Raw genomic sequence first — 17,972 nt, forward strand, 5'->3', positions numbered from 1 at the left:
AAAGGTGAGGGGGGAGGGGAAAAAAGTTATAGGGTGACAGATGCAAGTTCAAGCTTGAGGAGGGAATAAAAAAGGCCTCATTTGGGATGTGGGATATTTGGAAAGCAAAATCAGACAAAAGATAGGGAGTGAATTATAAATATGATAGTAAAGAGGGGAAACCAAGACTAGGACACACAAAAAATCAGGGTTGGGGAATAGAGCCAGCAGTTGACTACATTCCAAATTGACATGTTCTCACAGGCAATATGGCGAGTTTGCGACCAAGGATCTGCCAAGATAACTCTAACCCTAACTGCAGCTTTTTTGTAAACACCAGATATAATTGCATTTCCTCTTCATAAGTGGCTATACTTAAATGGGAAACCATATGTATTGGCCTGATTTTATAATGGCTGGAACTATTCATACAGTGACTTATCAAAAAACAAAAGCAGAAAGCACAAGGTCATTACCCGTGCTTGGCACCTGTTTAGGTAGCCTAGTTTAGAGAAGTAGCGCTGATTATCAAAATAAGCATGTACAAAAACCTGCAATTATCATATGTTTGGGCCTGAGTCATGGCCCATATGTAGCACACAGAATAGACCAAAATGACACATGCGAAATACATTTCTCAGGCAATGAAAGAAATTATACAGATTTAATTATTTTGTGACTGTTTATTGTTTTTTCAATGTGATGGATTGCTTTTTGATCATGATGGATGAATTGGAGAAGAGTTTTTAAACATCATCAAAGCAGCTTGCACACTTTCATCTCATCCATATTCCTCATCTTGGATAAGGGTAATGTCTCCCTTATTTCCTCTTGATTGGTTTAGGGAGCAATATACCATCTTTTCTGTTTTCTGTCACTGTAAATGATGTTCTTCCTCCTGTATTATTAGCTGTAACATTTAGTGCAACCAGAGCTTGTGTTGTCATTTGATTACATTGTTGAGATGCAAACTAAAGTTTCTGTTGTGGAGGACAGACTTCTATTCGTAGTGAGTAAACTGGCATTTACGCTCAACTGTCTTTGAAAACATACAAGTTTATTTCAAACTGAGCCCTAATAACATACATGTAACAGAACATCTAGCTAGTAATATTCAGGGAAATGCTAAAGATGCTGTTGTACATTAGTGCTCCTCATGCACAGTAATAGCAGCACCGCACAGGCAATTAAAATTGTAAATTGGGGTCACAGAGGTCAAATAATCAAGAGTCTAGTTGTTTTGTTTCCCGTGTAAAAGCGTTGTGTCCACCCCACTGGTATGTTCTCAAACGTGGCACATGTGCTTTAAATATAGCTGCAACAAATTTAAATAATAGTGGAATTCATAATAAGAAAAATGGCAAATAGGCACAAAATAAAATAGGAAGGAAGGGGAGGCTGGCAGAGATGTGGAGTGAGAATAAAGATGGTGCAACGAAGGAAGGGGGGAGAGAGACTTGGAGAGAAGGAGCGGTGGAGGTGTAGTGACCTACTTAGCAAGAAACGGATGCTGTGTTTCATATATATACAGTACTGTACAGAAAAGAGGAGGAGAGAGTGATGGCAGAGGGAGGGGGGATGCAAAGAGCTAGAGAGAGAAGAATAATCAGCAGCCGGCTATGTTGGATTGTCTGGTAGTACTTAGATACCTGTGCTACGCAAAAACCACACACAGCACTCACTCAGATTACATGTTTCTATTCCGTATTTCATTTTCGCCTTCCCATCTGTGAGTGTTTTTTTTGGTTGTCATCTGCATTCCATGCTGCCACTCTGTCTGCTTCTCTAGTTCCTCAGTCCCCCTGCCGTGTCACCTCTTCCCTCCCTTTCTAATTGTATCACATCGGTATTACTTCTGCCTGCTTGGGCTAATAACTACATGAGTGCAGTCCCGCAGGCCAAAACTGGCCGGTGTACGTTCCACTGACCACATGTCACCTCAGCTCTGTGAATGATAATGTTCCTGTATTTACTGTGTGTCTGAGTGAAAGAGAGAATATGACGGGAACATAGAGAGATGGAGGGTGAGCCTGGGTGAAGTTATGTCGTATGTCACGTAAAACTTCATGATTAAATGATTAATGTGCAGTGTGTTCACATGGTTCAGAATGCATCAGTATCATGCAGCAGCCTCCAATCTTCAACCTCACTTAATTTTTGTAATGATTGCGTCTTTGATGGTGAACATTGTCCCCCATATCTGAAAATTTATCATGACCTCTGGGTCTAGCTACTGCAGGAATATTGAATTTTAGATCGTAAAATATACATGGGATAAGATAATGTTTTATTCTTTTCTTCAGTTCCTGAAAATGTTTTACAATTCAGCTTCCTGCTGGATTATGTGTGTTGGCAGTGTATAATTTTAAAGTAGATAAGTCTGTGATTGATTTGCAGTCAAGCACACTGTAATCAAAGAGAAACTGACATGCTGCCTGTGTCTCCAGCTGTTGCTAGTTTTGATAAAGTAAAATTTAGAAAATCCACTGTCAGCAACATTTATCAAGCAAGTGTTTGCACAGAAAGTATTTTAAAATGTAAATGCACAATGCAGTTATGTAATGATTCACAGCAAAGTCCATATTTTACTTAATTTTTGCCGGTTTGATGTTGATTGACAGATTTATTGATTAAAAGTTTGCCAGTTTGCAGCTGCAAAATGCTCAGGCAAAATTATTTTTAGTCTGTAAAAACTTGTGTATGTTAATTAAATGCTAAAGTAGAATGTGAGCTTTTTAATGGTGTTTATGAAAGTTGGCTGTTGGGGTCAAACCATTAAGCAATGTGAGTTACAATTAAGGAGGCTTAAAAACACATTTATTCTGTCTATTGACTTTTCGCCCTGCACTGTTGTATATTTTGCTGTGCTAGAAACCAACACAACATGCCACTGAGATCTATTCTTTTATTAAGCTTTTTATGATTTGCTGCATATGAAAACATTCTGTTTTACAGTGACTTGGACAGTTTCATATTCTAATTGACAAACCCTGAATAATGTCTTTCCCCAGTTTCTGGTGATTTTCATAGCATGTGTGCCATATTCAAAATATTCTACATATTCATATATAAACAAGCATTATTTATAGATGATGTGATTTATATGAAGAGCGGATGAGACCCTTTAATGTGTTTTAATCGTCCCTTATGTAGTACACTACTATGTTGTACAAGCGTAGGGTGTTAATTAACCCAGGATCACTGCAGCTCTACTCATCATCAAAGAGGGTTCTTTTTGCATCACATGTAAATATTTGCATTACATTGTATATTACATGATTTAAATAAGGCATTTAGCTGATTCTGTTATCCCGAGCAACTTGATCCATGTGTTGCAACATACAAGACATGGAAGCAACAGGTAGTTCAAAGAGCTGAGAGGAAAGAACACTGGTGGAATTAAAGAGGAAACACTTTTCGGATATGGTGAGGAATAGGTGTAGCCTCAAGAAATGTTTGGTGTCGACACACTGAGGAAGATACGGAGTGACTTGGCAGCGCTGATGAAAGTTGAAAGATGGTTTGAACTTTTGGGTGAGCCAGAAGGGAAGAGAGGAGTCTAGACGAGCCAGGGCAATGGCCAAGGCATCCGCTGCAGGGGAAGAAGTGCCAGGTGCAGAAAAAAATGATTTTGAAAAAAAAAAAAAAAAAGCCTTCCTTTAAGATTGCACTAGCAGTGATAAGGCACATTGGAAGAAAATCCAAATACCTTTGCCTCTGACATGTGTCTTTGGGGGAATGTGACACACATGACATCCAAGGGATAAGGTCATACAGTAGAGTAGAAATTTAGGGATAACATGCTACCCAATATATGACACAGTTGTCGAAAATGTATATCTGTTTCACATATTAGAGCTTTAACACACACACATTTTTAACAACACTTGCTGTGCTTCTGTGAAACTGTAATTAGGCACTGTGGTGCTTTTTACCTAAATTATTTCAGCATGCTAACATGCACACAGTGGAAATGTTAAGATTACCATGTAGCATGTAATACCATGTTCACCATCCTAGTTTAGTGTGTTAGCATGCTATTTAGCACTAAACACAAAGTACAGCTTATGGAAATGCTATTTGATTGGCAGTTATAAAGCAAATTATTGGGCAAATAAAAAATTTGACCTAATGATGGTGCTGGATAAAAGTAAGGAGATTACCAACATCAGTGGGATTCATCCTCTGGGGAACATCACATATCTGAACCAAATTCCATAGCAATCCGTCCAATAGTTGAGATATTTCAGTCTGGGCCAATATGGTGGACCGACAGACTGACCGACATTGCAGTGCTGCTAGCATGGCTAATGAGATTGTAAACTCACCACACCGCTCATGGGAACAGTAAGACTTAGTTTAGAATGAGAGAGTCTCAGCACTTAACAGCTATAAGCATATACTGTAATGAAGTTTTGTTTGAATATTCTAGCACACTTCATGCTCACAGATTGCAGGTTGGCTTCGAGCTGCGGATTTGTAAATGTATGAGTTAAATGTATGGGTTTAGAAAGCTGAGGCAGTAGATGTTAAAAATATAATGGATGAGCAGTTATAAAGGTTGTATGCGGACATTCCAGAACTTTCAAGGTATTTAATGCTCTGTGACGACACTCAACAAGCTTTCTATATTTAAACCTTAAGACCTAAAATTCAACCGTTTCCCCAAGGTGATGAAACTTTGATTTGGACTTTTCCTGGATGGGGCGTTGTCATATTCGAGTTTATTCTCTCACAACTCTAGGCTCTATTTAGACTGTTGAGACATCACCAGTTGTCTTCTGAACCATGTAGGCTCAGACATCTGGAACATGAGTGTATGTTCATATTGTCGGGATAGCTGTGAGTGGGATTTGTTTGTATCCATCCATCCATATCTAGACATTTACAGTCATAGTACAAGTATATATCTAATCTTGAATCAACCTGTATATGGCACGGCTGGAGGTCCATCCAAATCTGGACAGCTTGTATATCAGATATGTGTTTGTATTTGTGTGCGTGTGTGTGTGTGTGTGTCCACCCATCCCACCTCCAAAGCCCCAAACAGCTTGTATTGCTGTCACAGACATCTGGTTGCCACTGACTCTAATGGTTGCACTGATGTTTAATACTGCATGAGAGATAAGAGTGACTGTGTGTGTATGTGGGTGGGTGGGCAGGCAGCAGGCATCTGTGCCCATGTATTTGTTCCCGAGTGTGTGGTGTTATTCGGTGTATGTGTTTGCGTCTCCGCTTAGTGTGTTAGACAAAACATGAACATTTAAAGCTAACCTTTTTTAGCAGCTGGGCACTTACAGCTGTGTTTTTTCTTATTTTAAATTATGGAGGGAGGGAAGAAGAGGGGAGTAGATATGTAAGAAGGCAATTAGAAGGGGGTGTGTAATGAGAGAATGTGATGGGAGGAGGGCAGAAAATAGGGAAAGAAAAGAGAGATTTGAGAAGGAAAAGAGGATTCAAGCGAAGGAGATGGCAGGTGAAGAGGTAGGTGATGAGAGGAGAGGAGATGTGAGAAAAGGACAGGAGTGGAGGGGAAATGAAAGGAGACGGAGGGAAAGAGTGGAAATGAGAGGCGAGGAGAATATGAACAGAGAAGAATATTAGAGTGTTCTGAGGAGGAGTGGAGGCAAGGCAGAATGGGCGATAATTGATAGAAAATTCAGAGAGCGAGAAAAAGGGAGAAAATGAAAAGGAGGAAAAACCAGAGAGCAGCAGAGATCCTCTATTGCTCATTAGGGTCATTATACCCCCGTCTGGAGCGCACACACACACTAAGAGGATTGAAAGGAGAAGCCAATTTAGTCGGGTATCAAAAAATGAGCCTTTTGATGAAAGGCAACGAGGGACTGAAAGGAGGGCTTGTGTGCATGTGCTTCAGTGTGTGTGTGTGTCTTACCCCGTTAAAGCATCAGAGTAGTTAGTATGTGGTCATACATGGTTTTGTTATGAAGCACATACACATGCAAACATTTTGGGCCTTGACCTGTAATTGCACTGCTGGTGGTCTGAGGTGCCAAAAAAAGATGATTAGAGGGATATGAAGGACAGGAGGAAAAATAAACACTCAGTCAGAGAAAGGAAGGAAGGAAGGAAAGAGTTTAAATGAAGTAAGAATGAAAGGATAAATAAAGCCAGGGATGCCCTAGGGACTCAGACACAGAGTGGGAGGAAGAGGGAGAGGGAGAGGTAGATAATGGTTTTGTGAGATGAAAAACAAGAGAGAGAAAAAATAGAGCCTGTATAGAGACAGGAAATGAAGGTGAAATTGAAAGGATAGGAGGAAAATTGAAATGGAAGGAGAGGGATGGGGTAGTTGTATTTTGGATACAGGTACTCGAGCAATGCTTGTGGACTGCCAGGCAAGCTTTGGACAAGCACATGTTGAGTACAGCCACAGACAATTAAAACCCCTTTTCTACAGCCTGTTCAAGGCGGGAATGTTGCACTGTTATTCCGCCTCACCTTTGTATGAAACGTACGAACATACAATGGGGGGGGCATTGTTGTTCCGCCGTTAAGTCGGAACAAGAAGTCCAACGCTGTTGTTACATGTCAGGCCTCTGTTGCTTCCGGAACACCGGCATGCTATCTAAAATCACAAACTGGGGCAGCATTATGCCGGCATTGTTTGGTTCAGTGTAAAAAAGCAAAGCTGGCGTAATGACGGGTCTTCTTTACGGCAGTATTGTGGGATCTCTCTTTAAAAAGGGCTAAAGAGTCAGCAAAATATGAAAGGTGGCGAAAACAGGCAACGTTGCTCAAGTGTTGCAGTCTGGATGTTTATTTGATCATCTGTATATATCCACATTTTCATGATAGTGAGTGCATCATACACAGATGTCATGGTTGGTTCAGGTTGGTTATTTTTCATAATAAAAACCAAGGACAGGGAAAAAAAAAGACAAACTCATTTAGCTAAAATGGCAATAAAATAACACCAAAATTGACTTTTAATTAAAGCGAGACCAATACGCTTTGCTGTCACCGTACTAGTCACCTGTCAGAACAGGTGAAGATATTTTTCACCAGGCTAGTGCAGCCACAAGGTTTCGATTTCCGATTCAATATCGATTCGGGACATTTCAGTAACAATACCAATTTTGCTTGGATATGAAAGAGATTCTCAGAAAACTAATGCTGTAAATTGTACAAGGAACCCTCTAACCTGGTGCATTATTAAAAATAATGTTTACATTAAGAATTGACTCTTTAAATCACCTGTTCCACTCAGACACCCCAGTGTTTCCCCAACCATTATAAATATATAGATATTAAGAAAAACAACTTGACATTTCATGTTAATTCCGCATTAAAAGAAAAAATTGTGATTGTTAGAAAAATTAGACATAGATTGTTTGACTGCTCACTCACTCACTCAGTCAGGTGAGCCCGGGAACCTGTAAACCTGAATGGCAGATTTTTTCTCGACTCTCAAAACCTCCGTGATACATGTAAATTAGCATAATATGTTGTAGACTTTTAGTGTTATTTACGCTTTAATACCGCGTGGTTATGGATCACCATTTATACGCACTGTTTGTGAACTTCCTTCCCCTTACATGCCAACGTAAGTTTTTAGCTCAGAGAAAGAGTTCATCAAGCTAGTAGCACAACACGCGAAAGCAACCAGATCTGTAAAGTTTACCCAAGTATTCCAGTATTGCACCCTTGGTATGCCTTCCGATCCACGGAGGCCAACTTGTTGCACTTCGTGGCCAAAGAAAGCGTCTCCTGGAGAGGAGCAGCTAACACGGGCTGGGGTCAGTGCACTGCACAAGCGCTTCTCTGCGAAGGGAAAAAAACTAAACACTAGGCTATATGGACACAAGCCCTAACGGGATTAAAGCTTCATGCATCCACAGGAAAAGGCATATATTAAAAGATCAAGCTCGTATTTTATGAATTGATATCGGATAATTCAAATGAATGATTGATTTTTTTTTTTTTTATTTTTTTTTTATTTTAAACCCAGCCCTAGTAATGATTTAAAACAAAGTGGAGCTGATTGGGTATCTGTGGTTTTGTGTGTGATAGTGAAGTGTGAGGAAGTCTCTGTAATGATCCACTACTGGTATTGGTTCTCCAGTCAACGTAATTGGTGTTAAATATAAAAGCAGATCAATGTAAGGCTCCCCTTGCTAATAGTAGCCAATACTATCACTTGGGTGACCTTTTGGTGTCTTAAATAATCCAGTAGGAAGGGACAGATGACCAACATGAAGAACTTTGGTCACAGAGAAAAAGCATGGGCATGGATGCATACATTACATGCATATATACTGTACATACAGTAGATGTACACTATGTACACAATCCTCAGATTTCTAGCATTTCCATATCTCATACTTTACCTGACACTAGTTGATGTTCAACTTTGTGGATATAAGAGGATTCTACAGGACACATGTGTGCGTGGGCTGCTTCACTAAGTAATGTGAATTCTCAATGGAGATGGCTGCAAAATGAGTCCTCATTCAAGTTCTTTTCACACAGGCTGCCGCATTGATTTCTATATGTCGTGAAATTTGGAGTTATTACAATAACCAGTAGAAGATAACTCGCTGTATAGCAATTATGTGTTGTTTGTGTAATATGTGCTGTGTTCTCCCATGTATTTTCAAAGGTTTTTATCTTCAGTGTTGTTCATTCCACATTCAGTTTTGCTACAAATGTACTCAATTATTGAAGGAAAGCATCAAGGTTTTCCTTTCACATACATTCAAGGAACTTGAGTTAATGTTGCACTGGTTTTCAAAGCATCTATTTTGTTTTTGTGCATGTTTTGAGCAAATGTGTGAACGTAAAAAGCAAAGGTGAGAAATTGTGTTCTTCTAAGACATCAGCCTGTTAATAATTTCCATGGCTGGCTCCATTTTATCTACTGCATACAAACATTTCCCCTTTCCCTGTTCTCCTCACACTCAACAAATTTCCTTGAGCCACAAATTTCTTTACTTTCCTATTACATTGGAAGCTATAGGATTTCATTTTGCCAGACAAGAAGTTGCAATTTAAAAATATCCAGGGATTTTTCAGACATAAAAAGGAGGTTCCAGGGCACCATGGTAGCCACGCGTTCTACCTGGTAGAACAATTTACAAGGTTGAGTCCTTACTGCAGCGGGTTCGAATCCAACCTGTTGCCCTTTGCTGCATGTTATCCCCCCTCTCTCTCCCACATTTCCTGTCTGTCTTCAGCTGTCCCTATCAAATAAATAAAATCTTTAAAAAAAAAAGATGTTGTCATTAGGGCCAGATAATATTAAATACTAATATGAATAATGATCTGTCCTATTAAGTTGACAGTATCTGCACATATTGTAAAAATGACCTTTTTTTAAAATCCCAGCTAAAATGAAATGGAAGATCAATTTCCTAATTGAAATTGTGTTAAACATACTGGCTCGGGGGCCTTGCGACAGCATACCCAGACCAGATTTTAATTCGGCACGTTGCAGTTACATGATACAGAAATGCATCCTAGGCAACTGAGCCAGCAAGACACCCAGTTTTGTAGGACATAAGTAAGATCTTTCCGGGGCTGCCCATAAACTGTCACCAAACTCCTTGGGAGTCAACCCACTTACGCATTTAGCCATGGAAGGAAAAAGTAGGAAGATGCTTCTGAGACAGTCACTAAAACTAGTGACCAAGTTGTGAAGTTTGCGAGTTTCTGTGTCAAATGATTAAAACTGAATCTAACCAACAATGTATTTATTTTGTCTTTGAGTTTCTTCTTCTTTGGTGTTCTTTGCCAACCACCAAAACTTTCCTAGGAAGAAAACTGAGGTTGACTTGTGATTTTTGGCCTCATCCGGATTATATCTGGTAATATACCTAGCCTCTTTAAAAATGAATTACACAAAAGCACAACAGCATAAAGTTTTCATGGAGAAATTCTCAAGCACTGGTTTTGAAGCATCATGTTTTGCTTGCCAAAAACAATTACAGTAAACACTTTATTCTTTCCTTCTTCACTTCTGTCCTCGCTGTCTCGCTTCTCTTCTCTCACCTCTCTTCTCACCTACAACCGCTCTTCCTGCCTTGATTCATCCACACAGCTCGACTTCAAACGTTAACATGGCACTTATGTTCTCTTCTCTCCTCATCTGTGTGTTATTCTCTTTCCCTATTTTGCTCTCTTTACCTCTCTGTGCCTCTGCCTCTCTGTCTGCTACTCTCCCTCTCTAATTGGTACGCTATCAGTTGGAGCTCAGATATTGCTGTCACTTTCTGTCTTTGTGCTTCATACAGGCAGTGTATGTTATCTTGCTGTTTCCACTCCATACATTAGCTTCAAGTGTGTGTGAGCTGTCTCTTTCAGCTCCATACATAAGCAAAACCTGACAATGAAGGGGGAAAATGAAACTAGGTAGCTGAAGGACTGGGAGTTGGGTGAAAGTCATTGAGAAGGTGAAAGGTCAGGGAGGGAAAGGGGGAGATAAATGAGGCTTGGTGGAGAAGTCTGTAAAGTGGGGATACAGAGCAAAGTGGATAGTAGAAATTTGACTTAATGGGGAATAGCTTGGAGAGTGTTATTACAAAAGTAAGCTAACTGTAACATCTGGTCTTGGGTCCACTTAAGGCGCCTGAGGATTTGCCATGTTATAGCTCCTAAATGAGTTTAAAAAAAAAAAAAAGGATCTTGTTTAGTCGCTGGTGAAAACTACCCAAGACCCATAATCAAGGTTATTTTTTTGCAGCCTTAATAAGTAAGCAAGAAGCAATGTACTGAAACATTTAAAAACACATTTTGTCTAACACAGCATACTGAGTTTGGCGAGGCAGCAGGTCATATGTCATCTAAACATTCACGATTCAATTGGTCCAGTACAAATCTGACCATGCTGAATCGATTTTCAATTGGATGTTTCCAGACTGAAATCTTGCAGTGAAACTGAGCTTGAGAGATATATTCTGGCTCTGTGAGACTAACAATAAATTAAAAAGAGTGCTATATCTTATCCACAGAAGCTTATATCAATTGTGATATGAATGTGGAGACATGAACCAAAATAATGTAGGTCAACCAAGGAGATAGTCACCCACTGAAAAAAAGAATTAAATGTAATATTAATTAAAGATTACACAAATAATACATAATCAGAATGTATAACTGATCCCAAGATCTGTTATTCAGGCGATGCGTTAAAACAACAAAGCAATTCAGTCACCTTAAAGCTGCACCAATTAATATTTACATAATGACAATAGATCAAATGACTTGTGTGTAATGAGAAAGGGGTCACTCGTAGTGACAAACCCACAGAGAATTACCATCCAGCTCTGCAATTCCCCTTAGCTATACAGTGTTTTAGCCTCTTTCAGCTTGTTGTTTTGGTTTTATGGATAGCACAAAGTTGGGGAACATAATGGAGCATTAAGAGCTGCTAAAACAGATATTTCCCTCAGGAGTTAGTCGAGACCAAAAACAGAGGATAAGTAAATATTGGACTTTGTCAGGTTGCAAGTAACATGATTTCAAATTAATGCTAATGTTGCTTTGTGTCTGCTGGATGTGTAAATGGGCAATTTTTTGCTAACACATTAGCCATAACTTTAAAACACATGTGTTTTTACAGCTTGAGGCCAAACAGCTCAATGAATACACTTTTTTAAACTCAGCAGTCTGGCAACATGCAAAAAAGGCAATTAAAGTTGTAATCATTTGAAATAAATGTGTGAAACTTTAGGGGGGGGGGTTTGTAGTTGTGCACTGTATTCTCATCTCGTATCATAGTTAGTGGAAATTAAAGGAACTAATGAACAATATTGAAGTTTCAGGAGTTGAGCCCTCTGGATAAATACAGCGGAATGAAATTCTTCTATTTTTGCTAAAGAGCCATTTCTCTTGGTCATATATAATTCACAATGGTGAGTGTGGTATTTATCTCCATGATAAATTGCAAGGCAGTGTGACAAATCCACTGTGAGGTTTGGGGTAAAACCTCTTTAGTCAAGCCACTGAGCAAAGTGTTCAAAATCTGTATTGACATCAGAATAACAGTGTTTCTCTTGCCTAAAATGCGCAACTGTTCTCTTGCCTTATTACACTTGCAAGACGACATATCAGCATGGTCAAGTGAAACGGTATAACTCCACTTTTCATGCTGTTGGCTTTTTTGTTTTGGTTTTGATTTTTCACTTTCCACCACGCACTCAGTAAGTTTTATGACTTGGGCCTCTGAAACCCATTGAGAAGCCATTTTGACATTTTTGGAAATGCATGGGCCTCAGTGGGGAAATCAACTTGTTTATCTGAATCCTTGAAAAGAAAAGTGTGTTTTTAGAGATTTGAGAAATTGTTTTTTTAAGACAGCAATAGCAGGCCGGGCAGTGAGGATTTGTAATGTGCCCATGGCAGACCAACGCTCTTTCATACAATGTCAGAGAAATACACCACTGACCTATGCTGCATACGGAACAGAGGAGAGTTTCTGAGTTATATACTTTAAGCACTGACAAATGGAAGGGGGTTGTAGAGAGCAAGATGGTGACAGAAAAATATGAGACTGATTTTATAATAGAGTTGCAATATGCTGTAAGAAACTAACAAAATGCCGAGTAAAAGGTGTGAACCACAGTGAGAATTAGTGAAAAGTTACCACTGGTACATTGTTGTTGTTATGGAAATTACTATTACAAGTAAGCTAGTAATGAACTGAAAGTCCTGACCTGAGCTTGTGCACACATGTTTGTGTGTAGGTACTGATGAACAGGAATCCACAGGAAAACACGGGGGATGATACTGGATTATTATAGACAAGGAGCAAGACGGCAGCAACATGTGAGTGTGAAGGACAATAGGGGTCCAAATCAGTACACGTATGTGTCCATTTCAATGCCTTTGCACTCGAATTATTAGTGTCTATGACTATCCAGTGAGAGCTTGAGAGAAAGGGTGGTAAGACAAAGAGAGACAATGACATGGAGAGAGTGTGAGAGAAGAAAGTGGGGTTTTCTTGTTAGACAGCGCCCAGGGCTGAAAGAAGCTGACACCTTGACTTCAATTATTAACATGGTGCTTGGCTTTTCATTCAGTTCTGCCTGTACAGTATTTCTCTCTCTCCTCTCTATCTGGCTACAAGATCTTTAGTGGCACTGGTGCTGCTGTGGCACCATTCATCTCATTTCTAGATGCCCCAAAGCCAAAATTAATATACTTACTATTCACAAAGGCACGTACACAAAAGCATAGAATAAAAGTGCATTATCCCACATTAGCACATAGTAGACAAAAGTAAAGTGGAAATGCTTCCACACATGCCTAATATTTTGTTATTGGGATTAACTGTTGGAAATTCTGTCATACAGTACATCAAGTGAGACAGTTAAACTATAAACCTTAAGGCCATTCAAGCCCCAGTTTCTGAAAGCCCTCTAGAACTGTATTTTTATTTGTTTTTCCATGCAGAACAACCTCCATCTGAGTGGTTCCAATAACGAGGCTCCACTGTGCTAGTTTTGTGGGTTCCAGTCCAAATACATATCCCATATATAATATATATATGTGTGTGTGTGTGTATATGTTTGTGCAGTAAAGTGTAACGGCAAACATCTGTCTTGCTGAGTGTTTTAGTCTCCTGAAACGAGCAGGACAAAATTGTTTACGGTTATGAAATTGATTTAGAACAATATTGGCCCATATGTAAGGGCTCAGTGTTTTCTGTTTTTGTCTGCCTGCCTCATTAATGTCCAATGCATTTTAAAGCATGTATATTCATGCAGATGTATTCACTATATTATTGTTTCTTTGCCTCAGTTACACTGAGACTCTGCAATCTTGCTTCAGTCTTATGATAGGCCATGGGTGTATTTAAAGATGTTCTCATCAGGCCTTTTATGATCGGTACTGAGATTTGATTATATTGCTCTTTATTGTGAAATTCTTCTGAAGTTTGTCTTGCATCACAAGTGAGCTCTGTTTTACATGCAAAATTCAAGTAGGACACGATATTACTAACAAATGCCTACTGAGAACTTCTGATTGATCACAATCACTGATTTAATGCGATTTAATGTAATCAGCTGATCCAATACTATCTACAACAACTACCATACTAGTTAGACTGAGAGACCTTTTAAAATTCTTCATACTTCTTAAATTCTTCTCATGTATTAGAGTGATCATAGAGCAGCTTGAACGATCAGATTAGAAAACACATCTTACTCTCACACCTGGTAAAAATACCAACCAGGGAACAACAAAGCAATTGAGGTTGTCACCAACCATCTGGCCTTGTAACATGAACGTAGCCCCACACTTGTTGAATTACAAGCCTTCTGTATTGTGGTTTTTGCTGTGGATGAGTAGCCATGCAACAATCTGTTCAAACGGTTAAAAATCTGATTCTGACATACAGGCTTACACTGTGGATTTAAACAATTCAGATACATCCATAAAATAATCCTCCAGTTGCCCGTTTTTGACTGTTAGTTTGTAGTATGTAATCACAAAACATACTGACAGCATCTCAAGCACAGTCACCCAGTGGGGCTTTAAAGAAATAGTCTCAAGACACCCTATCAGTTGATGCATCCCTAGTTGGTGTGGGCAGCTCCCAGATGTGAAACTGTATAGACTGTAAGAGGCTGTTGGGTGTCCCCAGTGATTTCAAAAACCTCCCTGCAACTGCAAGACGACGACAACAAAGGCCAGGATTTCAGGGAACGGAAGTGCCTTTGAGCTAGTCTCTGATCCTTCGGCTTCCCCGTTCCATCACTTGTGAGTGTTAGCCAAATGCCTAAACTGTGTGATTATTCAGCGGGATGTTGCTGAAAAAAGCCTTGATGCTCAGTCAACTTGTGCGGATGTATAGACGGAATGAGTCAAAGTTAAGAGCAGCGTCAGTTTCAATGTGAGCAATGTTCAGTGTTTACTGTATTAACCCCCCAGATGTAGCAGTTGGATATTAAATAATAATGTACAAAGAAACCTCGGGCAGCTGTCGTACAGCCAGCCAGTCACTTTAACACAGCAGTCAACACTAACCGCTGCATCGGTCTTGTGTATATGCTTGGCCTGCAGTGTTGAGGAGTGACGGAACAAATTTAAGTGAGGAAAGATTTAATGAATAGAGAGGAAAAGTAAAGATAGCGTAGATTTTCCCAGGGGCGTTTGCACAGAGGAGGGTTGGCAACTGCCTCAAGACTACTGTGGCTCATCAAAAGTACTATTAGATGTTTCTTTCATGAATTAAAGTTTACAAAACACCTTTGTGGGAAACGAAGAAAAATATACATAAGTATTGTGCTCTTCTCCCCCCCATTACATTCCCGTTTTTATCACCTCAGTTTTCTCATGTCAGATTTTTTTAGAACCCTCATTTACAAAATGCATGTTTTTTAATGTGGAAGTTTTATAAACTCTATTAGTTTGAATTTTGTTCTGGCCGTTGCAGAAATCATCAATGTTCCTGCTTTGTGCTTCAGTAAAATATTTAATTTCTGTTGCCCACTGTTTGTCCATCTCAGTTCATCTGTTTGTGGGAAGTCATTATTTTTACTGTTTATATATTTTCTCCTGTAGAGATTGGGGTTGCATTCAAGAAGTCTATTTTGAACCACCTGAAATCTATCAGTCAATATTTACTAGAAATTATTATTATTATTCTGTCCTCAGAAAAAGCTGTTGAAGCTTGCTAAATAACAAACTGTAATGGAACAACAGCAATCTTTTTTAAAATATGAAGGGTGTTCTATTGTAATCATGTTTTTCAAATAAAAAAAAACTACTTTTTGAATTCAAATTTATTCTATGCAGAGCAGCTTGCAGAGTTATTCCCATGCACATCACAAAGTGTGGAACTTTGAGATCTACTTCAGTGACACTTGAAGTGTTGATGACTAGCCTCAGGCCTTTAAAGTCAAAGGGGAGTGCCGGGCTTTATGAAAACCTGGAAATTGGGGCTTTGAGCCTTGAAACAGCATATTGCACAGGTGTAGAGGCACTATGCTTGGGCAGCAATATTCCTCTGCTTCAGCATCTCATACTATGTCTCTTTCAACTTGTCCTCCATTTTATGTTGAAAAAGATCAGAACTCCTTGGTGAAGGATGTTTCTATAAATAAGCCATACTTTAATGTGTTTCCTAATTTGGATTTAATATTTTAGTGTCCACTCATAGCAGTAATTTATCATTCCATTTGATAAGATATATTGATGTGTAAATTGTAACCACAGTTTGACATCTGATGCTTCCCTGCTTTTGCGCTACATTTTAAGTGTTGTGTGTGTGTGTGTTCGTTTTGCCTCAAGCTTTATCATGTTTCTGTTAATAACATAAGTACTGTAGCACCGGAGCATAACATGGTTTTATAGCAACCTGGTTATGGGTGGTCCATTCACTTTGGCTGCTATACTGTAAGCCATTTGTCATCATACAGTAATATTGTAGCATGTTTTTGCTAACATGCTTTATGGAGGGAATCACACAGTATTTTGATCATTTGGAGCCATTGGAGATGCACAAAACTGCTTTGATGAAAGAGGGCAAAATCACTATAGATAAAATGGTAAGTTGTAAAGAGCAAAAGTGTAATGAAAAAATATTGTTGGTCATAAATGTTGGCAGCTCCACATATCTACATTGTCTGAAAATATTACCGGCATATCATCAGTGTGGCACAACATTGTTATAATTATAATTTCTACTCCTCTTTCTCTTCCAGCCCTCGAGGGGCTCCATATGTCGTAGTGTTGGACAGTCTTCAGTCTCCTCTTCACATCTCCTCTCCTCCCTCTCTGCTTGCTTGCCAAGTGGTTTGGAACAGTCCAGCCTTTCTGTTTCTAACTCATATCATGCTTGTTTTCTCACCTCTCTTCTCCTTATTTTGCTCTTCTTGTATGTCTGTCTGTTATTGCGTTCCAAGTGCAGGTTAATTTACGCTTACGTTTTAAGCACCTAACAGATGTGTTGTATTCCTGTGTCATCCACATTACAATCCACTAACAAGCCATTAACAAATGCTGTGAACGATGTTGAGATATTAGAACAAGTAAGAAATGAAAAATCCTGCACCACTGCACTGAAATATTGGACCGACAATAGCAAAGAACCCTTTGACTCTGAATCTTGCACTTTTGGGAATGATGCAAAGTCAAAGTTTTTGCCTGCCAAATGTATTTTAGGCAGTTTTGAGGTTTCTGGCAATTTTCACTTCTTTTTTTGACAGTTCAAAGTAGTGGGTGATAGGAAAGACTGAGAAATGTGTGACAAAGGTCCGGGGCTGGTATTGAACCTAACATATTGACACATTTCAGGCCAAAGATGCTCTTTCTTTCACATATGGTGTGTGGAGGAAGAGCAGTTGTACATAATTGACATGAGTATTTCCTGCAGAAAGTATCTGAAAAATGTTTTAAAAAAACATAGATCCACTGAGATTACTGGACCATGTAGAGTGAAACAATGATAGCCCTAATGAAAACACTAAATCTTAAATTGACTAATTGTGCAAGTTTATTTTCTTGTTAACTACAGCAGAATCCACCTTAATAAAATCCACAGGAATACCGTCTAAATTCTTAATATGTTTACACTGCTATGTCTCCAAAAAAATTCACTTGGTGTTAATGAACAATTGTTCATTGTAATTTGCAGACTTTCTCTTCAGAATGTAAAGACAAACAGTATTTTGAATATTTATTTATTTTTGCAGTTTATCTGTAATCTTATTCTTATTTATTTATTTTTTTTAAATATATCAAATCAATAACAACCCAGTTAAAGAGATTTTATTAAGTCCTTCACTCTTCTGTTCTGTTCCTGCCAGGTCTTCCGAAGCGGTGAAGGCATGGGCATCCGTCTGGATAGTGCCTCTGCCTTCCAGGGTGCCATCATTTCCCCCCACTATGACTCCCTGCTGGTAAAAGTCATCGCCAGCGGGAAGGACCTGCAGACAGCAGCTTCCAAGATGAGCCGAGCCCTGGCCGAGTTCAGAGTGCGAGGGGTCAAGGTAGGACACTCAGCCACGTGTGCCTGCTGGTGCTTT

At 39.2% G+C, this 17,972-nt stretch overlaps 1 protein-coding gene across 2 annotated transcripts in view; it reads left to right on the forward strand.

The window, feature by feature from the left end:
- Positions 1-17,972, forward strand: part of LOC122870500 (pyruvate carboxylase, mitochondrial-like) — a 292,268-nt gene that overhangs the window by 123,525 nt on the left and 150,771 nt on the right. For both annotated transcript variants that reach the window (XM_044184729.1, XM_044184728.1), the window contains exon 12: positions 17,754-17,936. In XM_044184729.1, coding sequence (XP_044040664.1) covers positions 17,754-17,936 — 183 coding nt within the window. The remainder of the gene's footprint in view (positions 1-17,753; positions 17,937-17,972) is intronic.

The sequence above is a fragment of the Siniperca chuatsi genome, linkage group LG22 (assembly GCF_020085105.1).
Source record: "Siniperca chuatsi isolate FFG_IHB_CAS linkage group LG22, ASM2008510v1, whole genome shotgun sequence".
NCBI lineage: Eukaryota > Metazoa > Chordata > Actinopteri > Centrarchiformes > Sinipercidae > Siniperca > Siniperca chuatsi.